The sequence below is a fragment of the Acipenser ruthenus genome, chromosome 6 (genome assembly GCF_902713425.1).
Source record: "Acipenser ruthenus chromosome 6, fAciRut3.2 maternal haplotype, whole genome shotgun sequence".
Taxonomy (NCBI): Eukaryota; Metazoa; Chordata; class Actinopteri; order Acipenseriformes; family Acipenseridae; genus Acipenser; species Acipenser ruthenus.
The window spans coordinates 51,451,079-51,471,447 of record NC_081194.1 but is presented as its reverse complement, the minus strand read 5'-3'; the positions used below and the strand labels follow the sequence as shown (position 1 = coordinate 51,471,447).

Sequence of the window (20,369 nt, the reverse complement as noted above, 5' to 3'; positions counted from 1 at the left end):
TGAGCCACGACAACAGGGGGCCCCCTTGCTGCCTCTCTGTCTCTATGCTGGGTAGTGTCCCTTTCAGAGGCAGGTATAGGCTGTAACTGCAGTATCTTATGTCTGTTCATAAAAACAAAACATGGGGGATTCCAAACCAGCATACACAAGGAAACATGTTCAGACAATTAAGGGAGGTTTTTGTCTATAAAGCATGTGTATACAGGCACTGATCAACACACTCATTTCCAGTATGCATATTCAATGCCAAGCCTTTATTAGTCTGTGGAGACTGTATTGATGTATAGAGAATGGACAAGTGGGACCACTTTCTTTGCATATACTGTAATGTTGGATTTTTGAATATTATCAACCTGACAAGTCACCTTAAATCCTTTTTGCATTAAAATGTCATCTTTTCAATACAGGGAATGGGGATTTTAAAGTAATATAGCTACAGATATTGCTACAGTTTCCAGAAACATGTTGCCCATACTGTACACGTTAGCATCTCAATCACAATATGTATTGTGACACATTAATTTTTCGATTCTTTTGATTGGGTTGATCGTGTCATAAATGTACTGTAACTCTTGTGTAAAAAAAACAAACATCCAGTGTTTTTGTATCCTAGAGAGAGGACAGTAGAATAAATATGCAAACTGCATCATCATGGAAAATAGATAATGGTTGAGGTGATTACAGATCAAATGAGACCAGTCAGACACACTGATTTAAAATTATTTTAATCCAGGGCTCCTGATGGGTATAAAATAAAACATTTGGTATATTAGTACTGTAGCCACCCCAATGGCAGGTTAATATCCCTATTAAGTTATATTGTAACAGGACAGAAGGACAGCATTTAGATGAAAGGTAACATCTGTCTGTCTGTCTGTTGTTTCTTGAATTTACAGTAAGCACTCTTATTTTAACAAGGTGTGTCCAGGGAATGCTTTTAGGCAAGTTTGTTTTAACAGTATTGTAATAAATACAGACATTTTTGCTGCTGTTTTGACGTTCATAAGCTAGTATGGTAAAGGTGGTTGGGAATTGCAGAAAGGAACCCAAGAGATGGAAATAAGCATCTAACCTTCAAAAAGGATAAACAGAAACACTCATTAACAAAAGAGAAGGTTGTCGTCTGGTAGGCAGTGGTGAAGAAGCAGCTTCAACAAAAAACACGGTTGCCTAGGTCTAGTCTAGTCCAGTCCAGCTTTCTCTGGCTCACAAATGTGTTTGCTGACTTCACACAAGCACTGTCCGCAGTCTCATTTCATTCTCCTTTCTACCAGCCTGTGTCAGGGCTGCGAATACTAGTAGATTAGAATAAACAGTTATTATCAGTCATTAGCAAATTGATTATGTAAGCCGCAGCTTATCAATTAATGGTCACAGTATGGGCTTTTAAATGAAGCCAGCGTGTTCTCATGGACACATGTCACAGTTGCTGTGGTTTTGATTTTAAAATCAAAACCACAGCAAAAAACAGTACATTACTGTATGTGGAATGTAAACATGGATAAGACAGTATACAATACAGTCATGGACAAAAAATAAATGCTAAAATATACAAGTTACAGTTGATTTAATTTAGAAATCTTTAAATGAGGACCATACAAGCAGCTTTTAGAAACTATTAAGATCAGACCTGGGGTCAATTAGAATTACAGCAGCATTGTTTGTTTTAAATTACAATTACAGTGATATGTTGTTCAATTACAGTTACAATTATGGTGCAGTAATTACAATTATACCAAAAAATAACAAACTACACCTATTAACATATGTATTTGTATTTATTCTATGTAACCAAGCAATAATCACCGGTATAAATACAGAAACATGCTGTGTAACTAAATGGTTGAAAATACTTGGACCTGCGAATAATTAAGCTTGGTAAGGTGTGTCCCAATATAGAGCTCATAATTATCAGTTCACTTTCCTTTTTTTAGTAGTTTTTTTTTTTTTTTAATATTTTCTCCCAATTTAGAATAGCCAATTATTTTTAGGCTCAGTTCACCGCTGCCACCCACGTGCTGACTCGGGAACGGCGAAGATGAACACACGCTGTCCTCTGAAGTGTGAGCCGTCAGCCGACCGCTTCTTTTCACACTGCAGACCCACCGTGCAGCCACCTCAGAGCTACAGCATCGGAGGATAACGCAGCTCTGGGCAGCTTACAGGCACCCGGCCAGACTACAGGGGTCGCTGGTGTGCGGTGAGCCGAGGACACCCTGGCTGACCTAAGGTCTAGTGGTGCGGAAACTCAATATTAGTGAGACTAGTTAATGAATTACATGCATGTAAAGTACTACAGTACCTTTGATTAATTCAGGATCATTCTGGATACAGCATTCCTGCCGATGATGACTTACAGTTGTTTGAAACTAGAATGGCATTTTTCCAGAAGGGGGGAGGATACACTGAGGGGAAAAAACTGGTATTCCTTAAAGATTCTGTTAAACATTCCTGAATCATGGACCACATTTATATTCATACTTTATTGAAATGTGTACTTTTTATTGACACAATAGAAATTGTTAGAGGAAATAGCTTCAAATTGCTACTCCCTTATCTTTGTTACATTTGCAGTTATTCCGAGTGGTTTTTATTGCAATTACTCAAATACTGCGGTTTATTTTTTCTTAAGTAGGTTGCTCGGAGAATGGGTTCAGCAGCTGCACATTGGATCTAGTTGCCTGCCGTAGACATCTGTTATGTATTCTAGGTCAGCCAAAGTATATTTATATTAGTAAGCACCAACACCATCTAGTGATCTAGCCTGTTAGAAGTATCTATGGCAGTCAAGTAACCCTTAAATAGGATTAGGTAAGGGTACTGTAAAAAGGGGTAATCCTGGGGGAACCACAGATAGTTGGATTCACACATCCTAGGGAGATTTACCATGGTGTTGTAAAAGGCACAGCTGAGTTTAGGATGTTCAAAACAACCCTTTAGACATACACGTTATGGTAATTTTATTTTTTACACAACATGTTTTTATTAAAAATATCTAACCTCCGTGTTATGAGTCTGCGCTTCCTAAACAGAGCTTCCCTTGTCGTCTGGTTGGTAGCGGGCTGTGTTTAGAAATCTCCAGTTTGTTCCGAATCTCCTTTACTTAGAAAGTTTACTTAATGGGCTGCTTATCCTGTGTAGGATATAGGGGAACCTAAATGCTAGAAAATGTGTGGCTGCTTGTGGAAAAATGGTGCCCTGTTATTTTGCTCATATTTTCTTTTAGATTTTTGTTTTTCTTTTGAGCAGAAAAGATCATCTAATGTGGTTACTGTCCACGATTAGTGGAAAACTACTGAAAGATTTCAGGAACAACAACCTGTTCTTTCCCAGTGCAGACAAAAATTAGAACAGCAAATCACACATTCTAAACCAATACAAACACTGCACTTTTGTTAATCAATAACAATTGTATGTGTTGGTAAATGATTTAAAACTAAACCAGTGCTTTAAAAAGAACAAACAACATTTTAGCAATTCATGATCTGTTTCTTATGTTTTTTGGGAGTTGGGGAGCCTTTATCCTTCCACAACACTGTTACCCTGTTAAAGGTTTCCTTCACGGTGTGAATACAGTCCTTTGTTTAAAATTAACATTCTTAGGGTTAGGGTTAGGCACTATCAGTTATACAATTAATAAAGCTTGTGGAAGTCTAATCAATTGAAATGTATAGGCTTTATTTTTCAAAGTGTATCGTCGTAAGTGTCATGATGTGAATATATGTATAAGCACTAGCTTCATGTCCAAAAGCACTTTACTTTTAAACAAAGGACTGTATTCACCCCTAGAAGGAAATCTTTTGGCTTACGAAAGGCTTTATTTTTTAAATTGTGTCATCAATAGTACTATGATGCATTGTTGGTATATGGTGAATAAACTTGAGTTCTGGGGGGAGAACATAGTTTTGCTTTTGTTCCCTAGTAAGTCTTTTTCATGGGTAAGAAAATAAACTGGAATTTATTGTTTACATTTACATATAAGAAGAGTTGTCAGACTGATGTGTAAATGTTTACAATAACACCTGTCTCTTTATATGTCCACATAGCCCTGAAGAAGAGGCTTTAGAAGTGGAAATTTAAAGAAACCATTGTTTACGTATCGGAGGAATCTGACAAGTAGACGGCACCGATAAGCATTTCTGATGGCAAAGTTAAATCTCAATTAACACGGAACGACCACCTTGAAGTAGAAACACACAAGTGACACAAATTACAGGCTTGTTGTTGATTTAAACACTTCAGCATCTGTGTTGGGGAGAGGAAATGTCTTCACGCAAGCGGTGGTCCATATGAATTCAATGGACACGCACTACGATTCAGGGGCTATTCATGCATACGGGCCCAAAACCAGTTTAGGTCTGTGCTCAAGAGTAAACGATGGTTCAAATGGTAAGAATCTTTTAATCTGATTGACTCGAAGCCAGCTCAGGTCCGAGTTGTAAGTGTAAACACACCTTATAGGCCTGATTTTGATTACAGGGCAAACCTCTAACACTAGGACAGAACGTACTTGCCCCCGATTTTGATGGAAAAGCCTAGTAAAATGCCTTTTCCCTGTACTGTGATTTTTGGTGACATGCTTTGCCCCATCCTTTTCTATCTGTGTTAGTGCCAGTGGTCTGCTTATCTTTCTTGGGGTGTCCTCATTTACATGTTAGCTTTGAGCAATTTTGACTACGGCTAACTAGAGAGGTTTATTTGCATATGTTTCAAAGCCTACACAAGAAGAAAATATTCTCTTAAAAACACATGATCTGGAATACATTATTTCATACTGCTATGAAATATGGGCTTTATAATATTTTAGGAGAATTTTTTTTTGCAGAGCAACATTAAAACTCATGAAGCCTGTAGGATCGTATTCCTTGGCTCCCTGAAGTGTCATTCATGCACTTTCGTTTACAAAAAATATCCAAGTTCTTGAAACCCTAAAAATTCCACCCTTTTCAAATGATTGGATTATTTTTGTATTGGATTAATAATGATGTATGCAGTAAACAATTTATTAATTTCCTCAGATCCCTGTGCATTGGATCAACTGTTGTATGACTTACATACCAGCATGCTATGTCAAAAACAATTTTATAAGTACCTTCAAGTGAGTATAAATGACTCATTGGACTCTTTCTGTATAGGATTGTGACAAAGTGGTTGAGTGGGAACAGGTGCAGGAGTGATGCAGTGCGGTAATTAAACAGACAGAGCCTTGTAATCCAGTTTGGAACAGTAAACTTTATTTTTATTCCAGATCTGGTGACCTAAACAGTAATCCCCCAGCAATGCACAACAATGTGTACTGCACGGGGTAAACAATAACGGGATTGCAGTCCCAACTAATAAACACAATATCTGACCCACAATAATACATACACAGTCACCAGTCCTGGGTGCGTGCAGTAGTGCTTGTGGTGGGTGATACAGGTTATTTAGTGATTGTGGTGAAGTGCCGTTCCAGCTTAGTGCTGGCCCTAGGCAACAGCTTAGTAAAAGAATGCAACGCCCTCTCCAATATGCGGCTGCCATGTTGATTCCCTTCCAGGTCAATGCGTTATTACAGCGGAGTCTCGCCCCCTTCCTGGCTGGCCGACTTCCCTTGAACCCTGGGAAAGAACTGTCAGGCCAGCCTGTCCAAGGAACTCTGTTCTCACTCTCGAATCATTGTATTTCTGTCACAAGGATATATAGGATAGACACGACTCTGCTGTAGTGGGGCCAAAACGGACCATCTTTACTTATTTATTACCTAAAGTCAACATTTTATTTTGGTATTTGTATTTTATTAATACAGACACGTTTCATAGATCTTGGTAGGGCTGGGACAGTGCATCGATGCATCGAATCGTTGGAATAACCATAGATGGATAAAATAACTGTCGATGGCTGAAAAAAAAAAAACGCATCTATCAGTTCATTAATAGGACCGTTTTTTATTAGGACCGGCAAATTAATCTACACTCTTGTTCCTTGCCTTTCCTTTGGTTCCTTTAAATAATAATAATAAAAAAGAACTCCCCGCCCACTATGCAGCATGTACGTTTTCAGAGTAATAAGCGTGACCAAAAACAAAAAAAAATAGAGAAGATGCTAGAGGTAGGCTGCATTTCAGGATCAGATTTTGCTAGTTAAATTGTCAATTTAATTTAATTTTAAATAATGCTGTGAGACTTTTGGAAGTTTTACAAAAGAATATAATGTAAAGGTAAAATATGCTGTTTGTGGAGTTTTAATGAGCTTCTGTGGCAATACCACCAACCTGCGGGATCATTTAGTAATACAACACAAAATACAACAGCGAGAACACAAGTAAAAAACTAAAGGAAGCAACACCTTCAGTGACAGCTTATTTTGGAAAGAAAGTTGATCCAAAAAGCATCAGAGCAAAAGAAATAACAGGCCTGATAGTGGATGTTGTCACACAAGATATCAGACCTGTTAGTATAGTAGAGGGAGCTGCGTTTAAAAATCTGATTGCGAATCTTGATCCAGGCTATGAAATGCCCTGTCGAAAAGACAATCTCCAAATTTATTACTCTGGATCACGAACGTGCAAAGGAAAAGCTTTGACAGGATTTAAGTCACTACCGATGTAGGAACAAGCATGACACAAGAAGCATTAAGTCACCTGCCATTACATTAAGCAAAACTGGGAACTTGAGTGAAAAGAATTAGCAACACGAAAATTACACAAGAGACACACAGCTGTGAATTTATCAGAAGCGATCAATCAGATAAACACAGAGTTTGAAGTGGCTACAAAAGTAATAGCTTGTGTTCATGACAACATAGCCAACGTGTGCAGAGCAATGTCTTTGCTTTCTGCAAGCGAGCATGCTGTGTTACTTTTTGGTAGTGTGGTAGGTGTGAGCTGTGCAGGGCACAATATAAATATCTGCATTCAGAAAAGCTTGGAGGATGTACGACAAGTTCATATGTTTGTGGCAGCAGCAAGGAGACTGGTTGCACATTTTAAAAAGAGTGAGATGGCAACAAGTACTTTAAATAGGAAACAAACAGAGATGCTGAGCACAGAAAAAGCACCACTCAAGTTAATACAGGATGTACAAACAAGGTGGAACGTGGTTTATTATATGTTTGAATGCCTTCTTGAATTAAAATGGCCAGTTATTGCTGTTTTGTCAAACCCAGATTTAACCAAAATGTCTGACGCAGCTACTTTAGATCTTACGACTGAGCAGTGGAAGTTAAGGCTGAGATACTACCTCTGCTACAGCCATTCAAACTGGCTACAGTACTTTTGAGTGCAGAGAAAAACATTACGGCTAGTTCTTTGTACCCACTTGCAACAGGGATAAAACGCAGACTGACTGAAGTTCCTGATGAAGAGGAGTCGTATCGTCTTCTTCAAATTCAACTGATTTGCTAATTCCAGTTACAGAGTTTGAGAGAGAAGCTAGTGCGTAATTTGTCTCAGTGATTTTGTTTACATCAGCTGAATGACCCAAGTAATGAGGTTATGCCACTGCTTTTTGTGTCATTTCTTGACCCCACGAACAGGCCAAAGCCCACGTGTCTGAAGCACTGTCTTCCAAACTAGTGATGCTGGTGGAGGACAACCTCGGAAATGACGGAAATCGTGCCAGTACAAGTGAGTGCAGCACAGAGGACTTACCTGTTAAAAAGAAAACGAAGACCGAACAAGCAATGGAATTGTTACTTCGTGGACGGCAACAAACACACACTACTTCCAAGGAAACCTTAACCCAACAGATGATGATTTATGCTTCTGAAACTCCATTAAACCTCAACGAATATCCCCTGATTTGGTGGAAAAATAACCAGACACGCTTTCCCAACCTAGCAGCCTTGGCAAAGAGCATGTTAAGTATCCCTGCAACATTGGGCCAGAGCGAGAGTGTGTTCAGCAAAGCAGGGATGCTTGCGAACAAACTCTGTTCTTCTTTGAAACCATGGAATGTTTGTGCTATAATATTTCTGAATAAAAACAGAAAATGAGCACTGGAGAGAGCACAGACTTTGTTATGTTGGACTTGTAAATAGTTGTCATATAGTTCATTGTGCCTTTGTCTCAGTAACACAGAACTGGCTAGGGGACAAGGTTTTTTTTTTTTTTATATATATCATACATAGAAATGCCCAAAGGCTATGAAATTGATACCACATCCCTGTTTTTTTATCCAACAATATGAAGAAGTGTTTAGCCTTTCAGTTTTCACCTTATTAATACTGTAGCCTGTCACAGCTGATTGTATTCCAGCTCATCATTGCATGTACTGTTACTGTACACTGACTTTCACAAACACAGGTGTACTTAAAGCACTTTATTTAATATACATTGAAAAAAAACAAAACTGTATTTTCTAGTTCCAATTTGTATTTTACACCAGGCAGAAGTTTTAAAAAATAAGCTACCGTTTGCTTTTAGCCACATCTTGAATTATAATAACCATTGGAAAGTTAAGTATTTTGCTTTGCCACTACACCTCTGCAATCGCTAGGGCTGTCGTTTAATTAGAGAATGTCAGTTGCCTGTGACTTGCTAGCAGCTTCTGACTCAACTTTTTCTTCATTGGTCAGCAACAGTGGAATTCTGCCAGTGCCCAGCTCAGATTCCTTAAAAAATCACAACATGAAGGGAACGGCGCAATCTAGCGCAAACATGAAACCCTTTGCCCTTACGTTTGCGTTTTATCGTGTTTCCTCATAATGAGACCATATAACATTAATGGAAACTGTCATGTATTCACTTATGACAAACTTACTGTATGTGCTGCATAGATTGTGATAGGTGAGGTTTGAATATCGGCTGCAGATGTGTTTTATGAAACTGATAGTGTTGTTGCAGGATAAATGGGCTTCACTGAAAGTCTGGAAAATGAATCGCTGGAAAACAACTAAGGACTTGAGAACACATGTTCTGTAAGGTAGACTCTTTTAGGATAACTCATTCGTCTATTGTAAATATGACATGACAGGCTAGGAAAGGTATACAGTCATCACGGTTCCAAGAACACTGACTCATTGTGTTTATATTCCCTCGGCTTGTATGAGGAGATCCAGAGCACTTGCATTGGTTTGCCATGCATTTTTAACGACAATTGACTAAATACTCCCTCTTTGTGTGTTTACCAAAAAAAGTCAGAGTACTGGCAGACTGCTCTACAACATGGTTGGCTGCTATTGACTGTGGATGTCTGCCAAGGTTAATCGCTTGTTGCACTGTTTCTCTTAAAGCTTCTAGATCTGACTGGAGCATGCACAAAAAATCTCAAGTAGAATTGAAGCTGTACTATTGTGTGCAGAGAATTTTATATGAGTGAAACAGGAAAAGGATTAGGTTGTTGTAAGTTAACAGCTTTTAATTGAAATGTGCGGGGGCTCCCGAGTGGCGCATCCAGTAAAAGCACTCGCTAGAATGCAGGATGCGCTCTATAGCCTGGATGTCGCGAGTTCGAATCCAGGCTATTTTACAGCCGACCGTGGACAGGAGCTCCCAGGGGGCGGCGCTCAATTGGCCGAGCATCGCCCAGGTGGAGGGAGGGTTAGGTCGGCCAGGGTGTCCTCGGCTCACCATGCACCAGCGACCCCTGTAGTCTGGCCGGGCACCTGCGGGCTTGCCTGTAAGCTGCCCAGAGCTGCGTTGTCCTCCGACACTGTAGCTCTGAGGTGGCTGCACGGTGAGTCTGCAGAGTGTAAAGAAGCGGGCGGCTGACAGCACACGCTTCGGAGGACAGCGTGTGTTCATCTTCGCCCCTCCCGAGTCAGCGCAGGGGTGGTAGCGGTGAGCTGAGCCTGAAAATAATTGGTCATTTCAAATTGGGGAGAAAATAATAAAAACTAATTGGCAATGACTAAATTAAAAATAAAAGAAATGTGCTGATAGCTTGAGTAAGTATGGAAATAAATGAGAACCTCCTGTGGACCTGTGGGCAATGGGCATTGCGCCATCTAGATAAAATGCACTTATTATAAATAGATTAAATAAATTAGCGACTTTAGTTTTGCATGCTAGTAATTTACAGTCTTAGGTTCCATTGTACTAAAGAGATATTTTGATTAACTGGTTTATAGTTTGTCTCTGATTCTTTCTTCTTTAGAGTCAGATTGCTTGTAAAGATCTTGTTGAATGCATGCAAAATAAATATCTGTTCTAATTAGTTTACTTGATAATTGTCTTTGTGTTTTATGTACTGTGTTTTATTCCCCTTTGAAAATGTGCCTTTGTCTTTGCATTTGCTGCAACATAAGGAATGATGACGTTATGTGTTGATATTTTACTAGGTTTTTACCAAGTCATTTTTTTCCTTGCTGAGTTTCATGCTGTTTCATTTCAACACTTCGAGTAGTTTCATTAAAAAAACACTGCTATTTCATTTTGATGTGCAAACAACCTACATATAGAGTTCATAAAAGTAAACTTCATAAACCCATTCAAATGTTTGTAATTATTTATTGTTTACATTGTGCATCTTGAAAATGTATAACCTTAATGAAAATAAAATTCCTAGATTTTCATGTGCAGGTTATATATTTAACATGCTGGGGATCAGCAATCACAGAGAAAATAGCAGTAAAGTGTAAATTAAGTTGTTCGGAGATTGGATGTCCTATTGAGGGTTGCCAACTGGCCCCGTAATTCCAGGTTTTTCAGCTCCCCTCTCTAAACAGCAAATTAATTGATTTTATTCAACATGTTAATTGAGTGTGAATTGAGTGAACTGTCGTTACAGGAATTGGATTGTTTTTCTTACTAGTTACCAAAAGCATACACTTGTCCGGGGGCAGGAATTACGTCTGAGGATCATTTTCATCATTCAGACCTAATCAGCTGGCTGTTTTGCTGTATTGGTCTGATTTGGGCTAGACCGTGTGAAGCAGGAAGAAATATGAAATGACTCAGGGCAGCCTTGCACACAGTATCAAAAATAGATATGTAGCATTTTGTGGGTAAGCTCATATTACCTCTGCTTGTGCTAATTTTGGATTAATGTTGGTGAGTTGAAAGGCGATATATAAATAAATTGAAACTGAACTACCTTGAATTAAAAATACAGATGTGCAAGGTAGCTGCAATAGCTCACTGGAGCAATGTATTTTTTTTTAAAAAAAATACCAAAACAGTAAGTATAACAGTATAGTTTAAACTGAAAATCCTCACAGCTGTAGGTTGACAATACACACTGACACCATAAATGACATTGGAGATGCAGGGGAAGATGAAGACTATGGTTTCTCCTACCATTTCTATGCTGATGATGCTCAGATTTTCCTCTCCTTCCCCACCTCTGACTCCACCATCCCCTCCTGTATCGCTACCTGTCTGTCTGCTATCTCCTCCTGGATGCACTCGCATCACCTCAAACTCAACCTCTCTAAATCTGACCTCCTTTTCTTTCCCTCCTCCTCCTCCTCCTCCCCCTCCTCTGATCTCTCTGTCTCTGTTCCTCTGGAATCTACCACACTCTCTCCCTCCTCCTCAGCTAAGAACTTCAGAGTCACCCTGGACCCCTGCCTCTCTTATTCCCAGCACATCTTCACTCTGGCACGCACTTGCCAATTCTTCCTGAGCAACATACAAAGAATCCGACCCTTCCTCACCAACTACGCCACCCAGCTCCTGGTCCAGGCCCTGGTACTCTCCCGCCTAGACTACTGCAACTCCCTCCTGGCTGGCCTTCCTGTGTCCGCCACCCATCCACTCCAGCTCATCCGCTGCTCGCCTGGTGTTCTCTCTGCCTCGGTTCTCCCACGCAACTCCACTGCTCCGCTCACTCCACTGGCTCCCGATCACCGCTCACATCCAGTTCAAGACTCTTGTACTAGCCTACAGAAGCCTTGACCAGACTGCACCCAGCTACCTCCAGACCCTCATCTCTCCCTACACCCCCACTCGACCTCTCCGCTCCTCCTGCACTAGAAGACTGGCTCTACCTCCTCTATGCTCCCCTGCCTCCAGAGCCCGCTCCTTCTCCACCCTAGCCCTGCAGTGATGGAATGACCTTCCTACAGATGTCAGGACTGCCCAGTCCCTGACCACCTTCTGGTGCCTCCTCAAGACTCACCTCTTCAGACAGCACCTGTAGAACTCCTCTTTTTTTTCCCTCTGGACACTTATCACTCTTCCTTAAATGCGCTTTACTTGCTCTTATCTGCCCCCTATTTTACTGCATTTAATCCTGTACTTTAGACTACTGTAAACTACTACAGATTAAAAAGTGTTATTTAATCTGTAGTATTTTGTATTTAATTATATCCTGATGCAACTATCACTGACACTGTTATCTGCTCCGTTATTGAATCGTATTTTGTCATACTTGTACTTGCTAGAACCAAAGTCATTATATTTATCTTGCTCTTAATTGTATTATTACTTGTACTTTGATTCTTGAAATGTATTTTTGTTTACGACTGTAAGTCGCCCTGGATAAGGGCATCTGCTAAGAAATAAATAATAATAATAATAATAAAAGATAGTGTAGCTGCCACACTGACATCTGGATGATGTTTATCAGCTGCAGCTGAGGTTGCTTCTGCTATTAATGAAAAACTCTATCACAATGTGGTAGAGAGAGCATTAGGAGCAGAGTAGAAAATGTTCAGGACATTGTGTCATAACTCTGGAGGAAACAGACTGTCCTGATCAGTTTTCAGTGTTGAGCGCTTAGTGGTGTAATGGTCTGTAGTGCTGTCTGCATCCAAATTCTGTCAACGTTTAGGTGGGAGGTGACCTTGAGCGATTACTCAACAAAATTAAGTCTAATTTAATTTGTAGGTGTTGGGGCATATTTGACTTGTAACCAGAAAAGCCAAATGAGTCTATATTTGGCTGTAGCAGTTGGTCTTAACAACTTGCAGGTGGAAATATGTTGTTTTTTCAGACTACAGTGTCATGCTGACAAGCTTGTTAGGAAGGAATAATAGCTGTTCAGTACAGAGAAGTGAATGGCATAGCCCTGCACTAGTTAGCTTGTCTAGATTTACTGTGCAATATACAGGACACATTCAAATGTAATATTGTATATTTGACTAATTTCTGCTTTTATAAGGCTGTAGTACCAGCAAGAAAAGCTTGTAAATGTATGGGTCATTTTGTGATCCTGACAACAGTGGCTGGGCCATTTCTGAATTAATGTCATTTTTGAATAAATCGTATTGCATTTCATACACAGTCCAGACATGGTCAACATTACCAATGAGTTCTGCCATTGTTCTTGAAACTGGCTTGTCACATGCTGATATATTACAGAATAAAAGTCAGCAGTGGTATTTGCATATAAGTGAACACTACATATTGCTTCTGCTTTTATTAGGTCTGTTTTGTTTTTTTTTACTATAGATGTGGAGTAAAGCAGAAGTATACTTTCTATTTGGAAAATCTAACTCACTTTGTCATATGGTTTTCTGCATTGCCACATATCCCCCCCACCCCCACGCGTTGCGGGTGCAGCAGCCGGCAGAGGTTCAAGCCCAGGCAACCGTGGAGCAACATCTAGGCCGCCAGCGGGAGCAGAGTAAGAGACCAGGCGAATGACTGTGCCTGGTGATGCATTGACCTGGGAGCTAGGCCCAGTGACTTGAGGCCCAGACACCAATGCAGGGTGTCTGGGAGACACTGACCCATAGGCGAAGCTGGTCCCATCGCCTCCTCCGTCGGCCGACATGGTCCTGGGTCTTCTGTCAGGGGTGCCTGTTAAACCCCTCTTGTGATTCCAGGGCTTTTGTAAGGGAGTGCCTGTTTAACCCCTGTAGTTACCCTATACCAATTCTAATTAACAGGTTTTATAAACTTCTCAAGCAAAACCTTTTGTGCTCATGTGACTTTTAAGCATACATACTCTTCCATGTAGACATGGCTAGATTTTCAGTGTTCTCACTTATCTCTTCTACATGGCATGACTGTATGGGTTTACTCGCTGTCTGTGGCCTTGTATTTCAGTCCATCGCTTCGGCGGACATGGACTTCAATCAGTTGGAAGCCTTCCTGACAGCTCAGACCAAGAAGCAGGGAGGGGTGAGCGCTGAGCAGGCAGCTGTCCTGTCCAAGTTCTGGAAGAACCACAAGAGCAAGATCCGCGAGAGCCTCATCAGCCAGAGCCGCTGGGACAACAGCCTGCGCAACGTGAGCTGGAGAGTGGACCTGAAAACACAGAGTCGCCACGCCGACCAGGTCAGCGCCGCCGTTGGTGTGGTGGAGCTGGAGCTTGGAAAGACTGGAAAGGTATCTTTCTGTTTTCTCTTGTTGTTTTCAGTAAACAGGTAGTTATGTGTCTCCAGCAATGGTGAAAAATATACCTTATAAATGAGAGAATTTCCATGATACTGCATGCAGAGAAGAATCGGGTGAATCAAAGAAAATACGAACCACTGAAAATCACAAAAGATCAACCTGTAAGGGTTGTAGACTGTGGAGGTGTACTGTTCAAGTTTCATAATTACATTTTTTTTCATTTTACCTGTATATTACTCGCAACATTTAAGATACCTATGCAACACTCCTTTGATCTCCTGTTGCTCTAAAGGTAAAAATATCAAAATCTGTGATTCCCTTGAATAGTCTTAATATTTATTAGGTGTGACTTTATTTGTCACACATGAGATTTTATGTAATCAAAATCGAAGGCAGAATCTTGTCATTTTATACATTCTCTCCCCCCCCCTCCTCCACAGTATTAATCTCACGGTGCCATTTTCTAATGCAACATGTGCATTGTAACTCTGGTGAGTCAGCAAAAACATTGAAGATCTTTATCTTAGTTGCTTAGAGACAGAGCACATTTTAGTTAAAGTCCTGTTTATATCATCATGAGTTAGGTACATAATAGCACTGCCTTATGCCATGTGTCAAATAAAGCTATAATTATGGTATAATGTTTTGTTTTTGTTTTTTGGGGGTTTTTTTTTAAACTGAAGAGGTCCAGTGTGTCAAATTTGGTTTATAAAACACTCCCTGGCACTGTTTGAATTCTACAAATTGCTAATTACTGTATATAATCATTAATGTTTTCCTGTAAATACTGTTACCAGCATAGTGTGTATATATAAAAAAACAGCTCTTTTAAGGGCTGATTGTGTGTTCTTTGCTCTGAGGGTTTTTACAGTGCAAACATTTTTTTAACAAACAAAGGCCAAAATCTATGGTTGTATATACAGCAGGTTAATGGAATGGGTATGTGTGAATTATTTTTCTCTTTCCTCTTTTCTGTAAGCACTGCTAGTTATTTACCAGTGGCTATCAGTCTTTTCACACACCTTGCCTTCTGTGTGTTCACTGTGTGGTTCTCCTCTTTCACCATCTTGTGGTAGAGAGGTCTGTCTTGTGTGTTGACATGTCAGCATGACATGTTAGATCAATTAAAAAAAAATATTCAGCGAAAAAAGGCACTTTACAGAGCGTTTGAAAAGGGACCAAAAACAAAGTACACAGAAAGAGTACTTAGAACTGCAAACCACAAGTCAAAAAGGAAGTTAGAAAAGCCAAGAGAGAGATAGAAATCAATATTGCTAAGGGGGCTAAAACCATTTCCAAAATGTTTTTCCAATATTATAACAGCAAGAGAACATTCAAAGAGGAGGTTAAATGTCCAAGAGACACAAATGGCAAAATCATAGACGAAGAAAAAAAAAATAGCAAATATATTAAATGATTGCTTTTCAGAGGTTTTTACAAAGGAGGACACGGACAACATGCCCCACATGTCGACCTGTTCCTATCCAGTTTTAAATAACTTTAGCATAACAGATGCAGAAGTGTTAAAGGGACTAGGAGTTCTTAAAATAAACAAATCCCCCGGGCCGGATGAGATCCTCCCAATAGTACTCAAAGAAATGAAAGAAGTTATTTACAAACCGCTAACCAAGATTATGACACGGGTTGTACCGACAGACTGGAAAATTGCAAATGTAATACCGATCCACAAAAAGGGAGACAAAACCGAACCAGGTAACTACAGACCAGTAAGCCTGACTTCTATTATATGTAAACTTATGGAAACTATAATAAGATCCAAAATGGAAAATTACCTATATGGTAACAATATCCTGGGAGACAGTCAGCATGGTTTTAGGAAAGGGGGATCGTGTCTAGCTGACCTGCTTGATTTTTTTGAGGATGCAACATCGACAATGGATAATTGCAAAGCATATGACATGGTTTATTTAGATTTCCAGAAAGCTTTTGACAAAGTCCCGCATTAAAGATTAATTCTCAAACTGAACGCAGTAGGGATTCAAGGAAATGCATGCACATGGATTAGGAAGTGGTTAACATCTAGAAAACAGAAAGTACTGATTAGAGGAGAAACCTCAAAATGGAGCGAGGTAACCAGTGGTGTACCACAGGGATCAGTATTAGGTCCTCTGCTATTCCTAATCTACATTAATGCTGAAAACTGATACTGAAATTGAAGAAGGAATCTATGAAAAAGATCTAGGAGTTTATGTTGACTTAGAAATGTCTCCATCTAGACAATGTGGGGAAGCTATAAAAAAGGCCAACGATGCTCGGATATGTTGCGAGAAATGTTGAATTTAACCCTTTGCGGTCCTATGTCGGATTTCTAGTCGTTTTTTCTCCGGAAAAAGCCGAGAAAACCATTCAATGGCCAAGTGGGAGCGACAGGAGCCGAGACTAGCCGAAAAAAAAAAGGGCGTATCTAATGAATAGTCATACTTGCCCCTGGCATCAGATAACGGCGGCCATAAGGAAACAAGCTGGCTCCTGCTGCATCAGCGCTCAGAGAATATCACAGACATTTGCAGAGCTTTTTTGAGATGTTATAGTAATAAAATAATGACTTGGATCGCATTATTGAGGCGTTTGGTGATGAAACGAGTGATCAGGAGATGATTGATTGGTATGTACCAGGTGTCTGCTGCCTTAAAGACCCCTACTCCAGAGAACGTCGAACTCGCCATGCAGCTTGCAGAAAAGGGAAAAATACTGCAAAAATGTGGTAGCATCGACAACAATACTGGGGCTGTAGCAAGTGTTTTTGCTGCAAGACGGGTTCTTCAGATGAAGACATCCTCCTTAACTCCTGACACACAATCTAAGATCATGGAGTTACCATTTCGAGGGGACTTACTATTTGGCACTGACCTCAAGGATTACCTAACAGAGAAGGAGGCAAGGCAAGCCATTAGATCCTGCTCAACAACAGGCAGAGGCATACCCCCTAATAAGGGGTATTTCAGTAGGCAAAGGTTTTTCAGGCCTCAGCCAACCTTTGGAGGATAGAGCAGGTTCCAAAGGGGACAAGGCTCCAGGCCATATGGATCCTTCAGTGGCTTTTGACTCTCTGCATCCTTCTGACATTTTCCCGGACAGCAACTGGTGTCGGTCCACCCCTCACTTCTGCCAGTAGGGGGTTTCATATTTTTTAAAAAACTGGCAGAAAATAACATCAAACCCCTGGGTCCTCGGGCTCCTACAGCATGGCTACAAAGTACCATTACGGTCCCAATCACCAGCAACAGGCATCATTTGGACACGACTGGACTGGACAGGTCCACAAGGGGTCTTTCTACAGGGGGAGATAAGATCCATGCTTCTTTCTCATACCATAGAACTGGTTCCCTCATCTTCGCAGAGGCAGGGCCCTACTCCAGGTATTTTTTAATACTCAAAAAGAGTATTGAACAAATATATTTTGACAGCAAAGTGCAAAATGGTATCTTTGGACACTGTGATCAAGGCAGTTCAACCCGGAGACTGGATGGTCTCTATAGACCTCAAGGATACCTATTTTCATCTTCCCATACACAACAATTACAGAATACACCTTCAGTTTGCCATCAAAGACTGTGTGTACCAATTAAAGGTGCTTCCCTTCGGGATCTCCAGAGCCCCCAGAGTGTTCACCAAGGTGATGGTAGAAGTCGCTTCACAAGGTGAAGAGAGACAGGGCCAGTCTGTTCTTGGTAGCCCCCTACTGGGCGAAGAGATTCTGGTTCTCGGAAATACTAGAGATAGCAGAAGCCGGGCCAATACACTTACAAGTGACCCGCGATCTGCGGTCTCAGAACAGAGGGAGGATGCTGCACAACAACCCAGCATGGTTACAACTAGCTGCTTGGAAATTGAACGGCGGCAATTATTAGATCAGGGGCTCTCTTTACAAGTAACCAACATCTTACTGGCTTCAAAAAAAACATTGACTTTTCAAGCCTATACAGGTAATGGAAGGAATTTGTCCATTGGTGCAACTCAAAATCGTTGCACACCACAAACATAAATCTGCCAACATTTTTATACTACCTGTGCCACCTATTCCATAAAGGTCTTGCGCTCTCCTCCATCAAAGTGCACATCGCTGAAGTATCGCACATTTTACCTGGATGGGAGGATCACCCGGTAGGTTCTCACCCCGCGGTGTCCAGATTCCCCAGGGGGGTTAACCACCTAAGGCCCCCAAGGAAACATATCCTTCCACAATGGAACCTCAGTCTAGTACTGAATAAACTCATGGGGCCACCGTTAGAACCCATGGCAACATGCGAACAAAAATTCCTTGCATTGAAAACGTCATTTTTTGTAGCAGTAACATCAGCAAGAAGGGTAAGAGAAATAGAGATGCACCCTATTTCCAGATCTTCAGGGACAGGATTGTCTTCAGACCTAATCCTCAGTTTCTGCCAAAAGTGGTGACACAGTTCCATCTAGATCACATCATAACTTCCTGATTTTTTCCCACAACCACATAAATCAAAATCGGAGGCCAGACAGCACTTAATTGATGTCAGAAAAGCACATATTTTCTACATTCTAGAACCATCAAAAAAAGACCATCAGGACAGCTCTTTGTCGCTTTCAATTCACAAAATCAAGGTAAACCTGTCTCCAAACAGACAATCTCCAGGTGGATTACATCTTGTATCAAGTTTTGTTATGACCGGAACAAGAAACTGGTTCCAGGACCTGTAAAAGTGCACTCAGTGAGAGGGGTAGCTACTACATGAGCACATTTAAAATCTGTTCCAATTCAAGACATTTGAAATGCAGCCACGTGGGCCTCTTCTGAGACCTTTACAAAACACTACAATTTAAATGTGTCATCTTCTCAACCAACTTTTGCACACTCCGTATTATTTGTGACTTCGGGCACTACTATCTAACCTACCACCCTTTATCTACTTTCTATGGTAGGGTTCACTCTGTGTGTGTAGTTCATCATATGAGGTAAGAAGACAAAGATAACTTGTAATATGGTTTCTTTGTAGAATAATGAACTCCTCACACCTAACTCCCACCCTCCTTCCCCCTTTCTTGGTTTCACTTTGGATAGTTGGTTTGGAAATTTGGACATAGATACTCCAGGAAGGGGAGGCTTTATAGAAGAGGGACATTACTTGGCACCAAAAAAGGATTTTATAAAGGATCTCTGGGAAAGAGATCGGCTTTTCTCCTGACCCAAGCAACATTGAGGCTGGGAATTTACTCTGTGTGTAGAGTTCACCATTCTACGAAGAAACCATATTACAGGTAATCTTCATCTTCTAAGGACACAGACAGTTATTTGACGTTGCTACGCCGCACAGGTACGCAGATTTATTTATAATTACACAATGTAGTGCAGTGGTACGTGGCCCGCCACTAGGGTACCAGCAGTGGTATCCCTAGTGCGGGAGAAAACACTCTGTGTTGACACAGTGTAAAAATGTCCAAAAAGAAAGCACATTAAAACACTGTTAATAAAGAAAAGGTGGCCAAGCTCGGGCCGTGCGCTATCACCATGAAAAAGGAGGGTCCTGCTGTTAAAAGGCTGTACTGAACCCTCGCTATACTATTGGGGATCAGTAACCGGATCCCATAAACTTGCCCTGCTACAAATACAAGAAGTCTTGGTCCTCTTACCCGATAATCTCAATCCTGACGATCCCAAGTCATACACACTGTGACTTGTTGCTGTTGTCCACGGTCTTGTTTTATTTTGCTCTAATGTTTCAGGCTAGGTGATGCTGTCACTGATAACTCTCTTCAGCTGAATGCTGGTCCTTTCCGCCAGATCTGGATGCACGCAGTAGACCTGCTGTAGAGGCGATTTGGAGGAGGAGAGCGAGTGTTCAGTGCAACCTTCTTTTATGGTCGGGAGCGCCTTAGGATACGTCCCTCCAGCCAGTCAGGGACTCCTGTTCAACCAAACTCTGACTGTGCCCCGTCAATCAATTGGCTGTCAGTGCGTCCTCACTGAGCACCCGAGCTGCATGGCAGGAAGTGACAATTATTGATACAAAATATAAACGAAACTAAACTAATTCCCTGTGCAGAGCTACCACTCTGCCACAGTATGTTGTTGTTGTTGTTGTTATTTATTTCTTAGCAGATGCCCTTACCCAGGGCGACTTACAGTTGTATTCAAAAAATACATATCAAGAATTACAGTACAATTAAG

The 20,369-nt window shown here is 40.8% G+C and overlaps 1 protein-coding gene across 1 annotated transcript in view; it reads left to right on the top strand.

Moving 5' to 3' along the window:
* The window catches only part of commd1 (copper metabolism (Murr1) domain containing 1), a 64,571-nt gene that overhangs the window by 6,565 nt on the left and 37,637 nt on the right, over nucleotides 1–20,369 (top strand). The window contains exon 3 of the mRNA XM_034017406.3: nucleotides 13,916–14,197. Within this exon, the coding sequence (XP_033873297.3) occupies nucleotides 13,916–14,197 (282 nt within the window). The remainder of the gene's footprint in view (nucleotides 1–13,915; nucleotides 14,198–20,369) is intronic.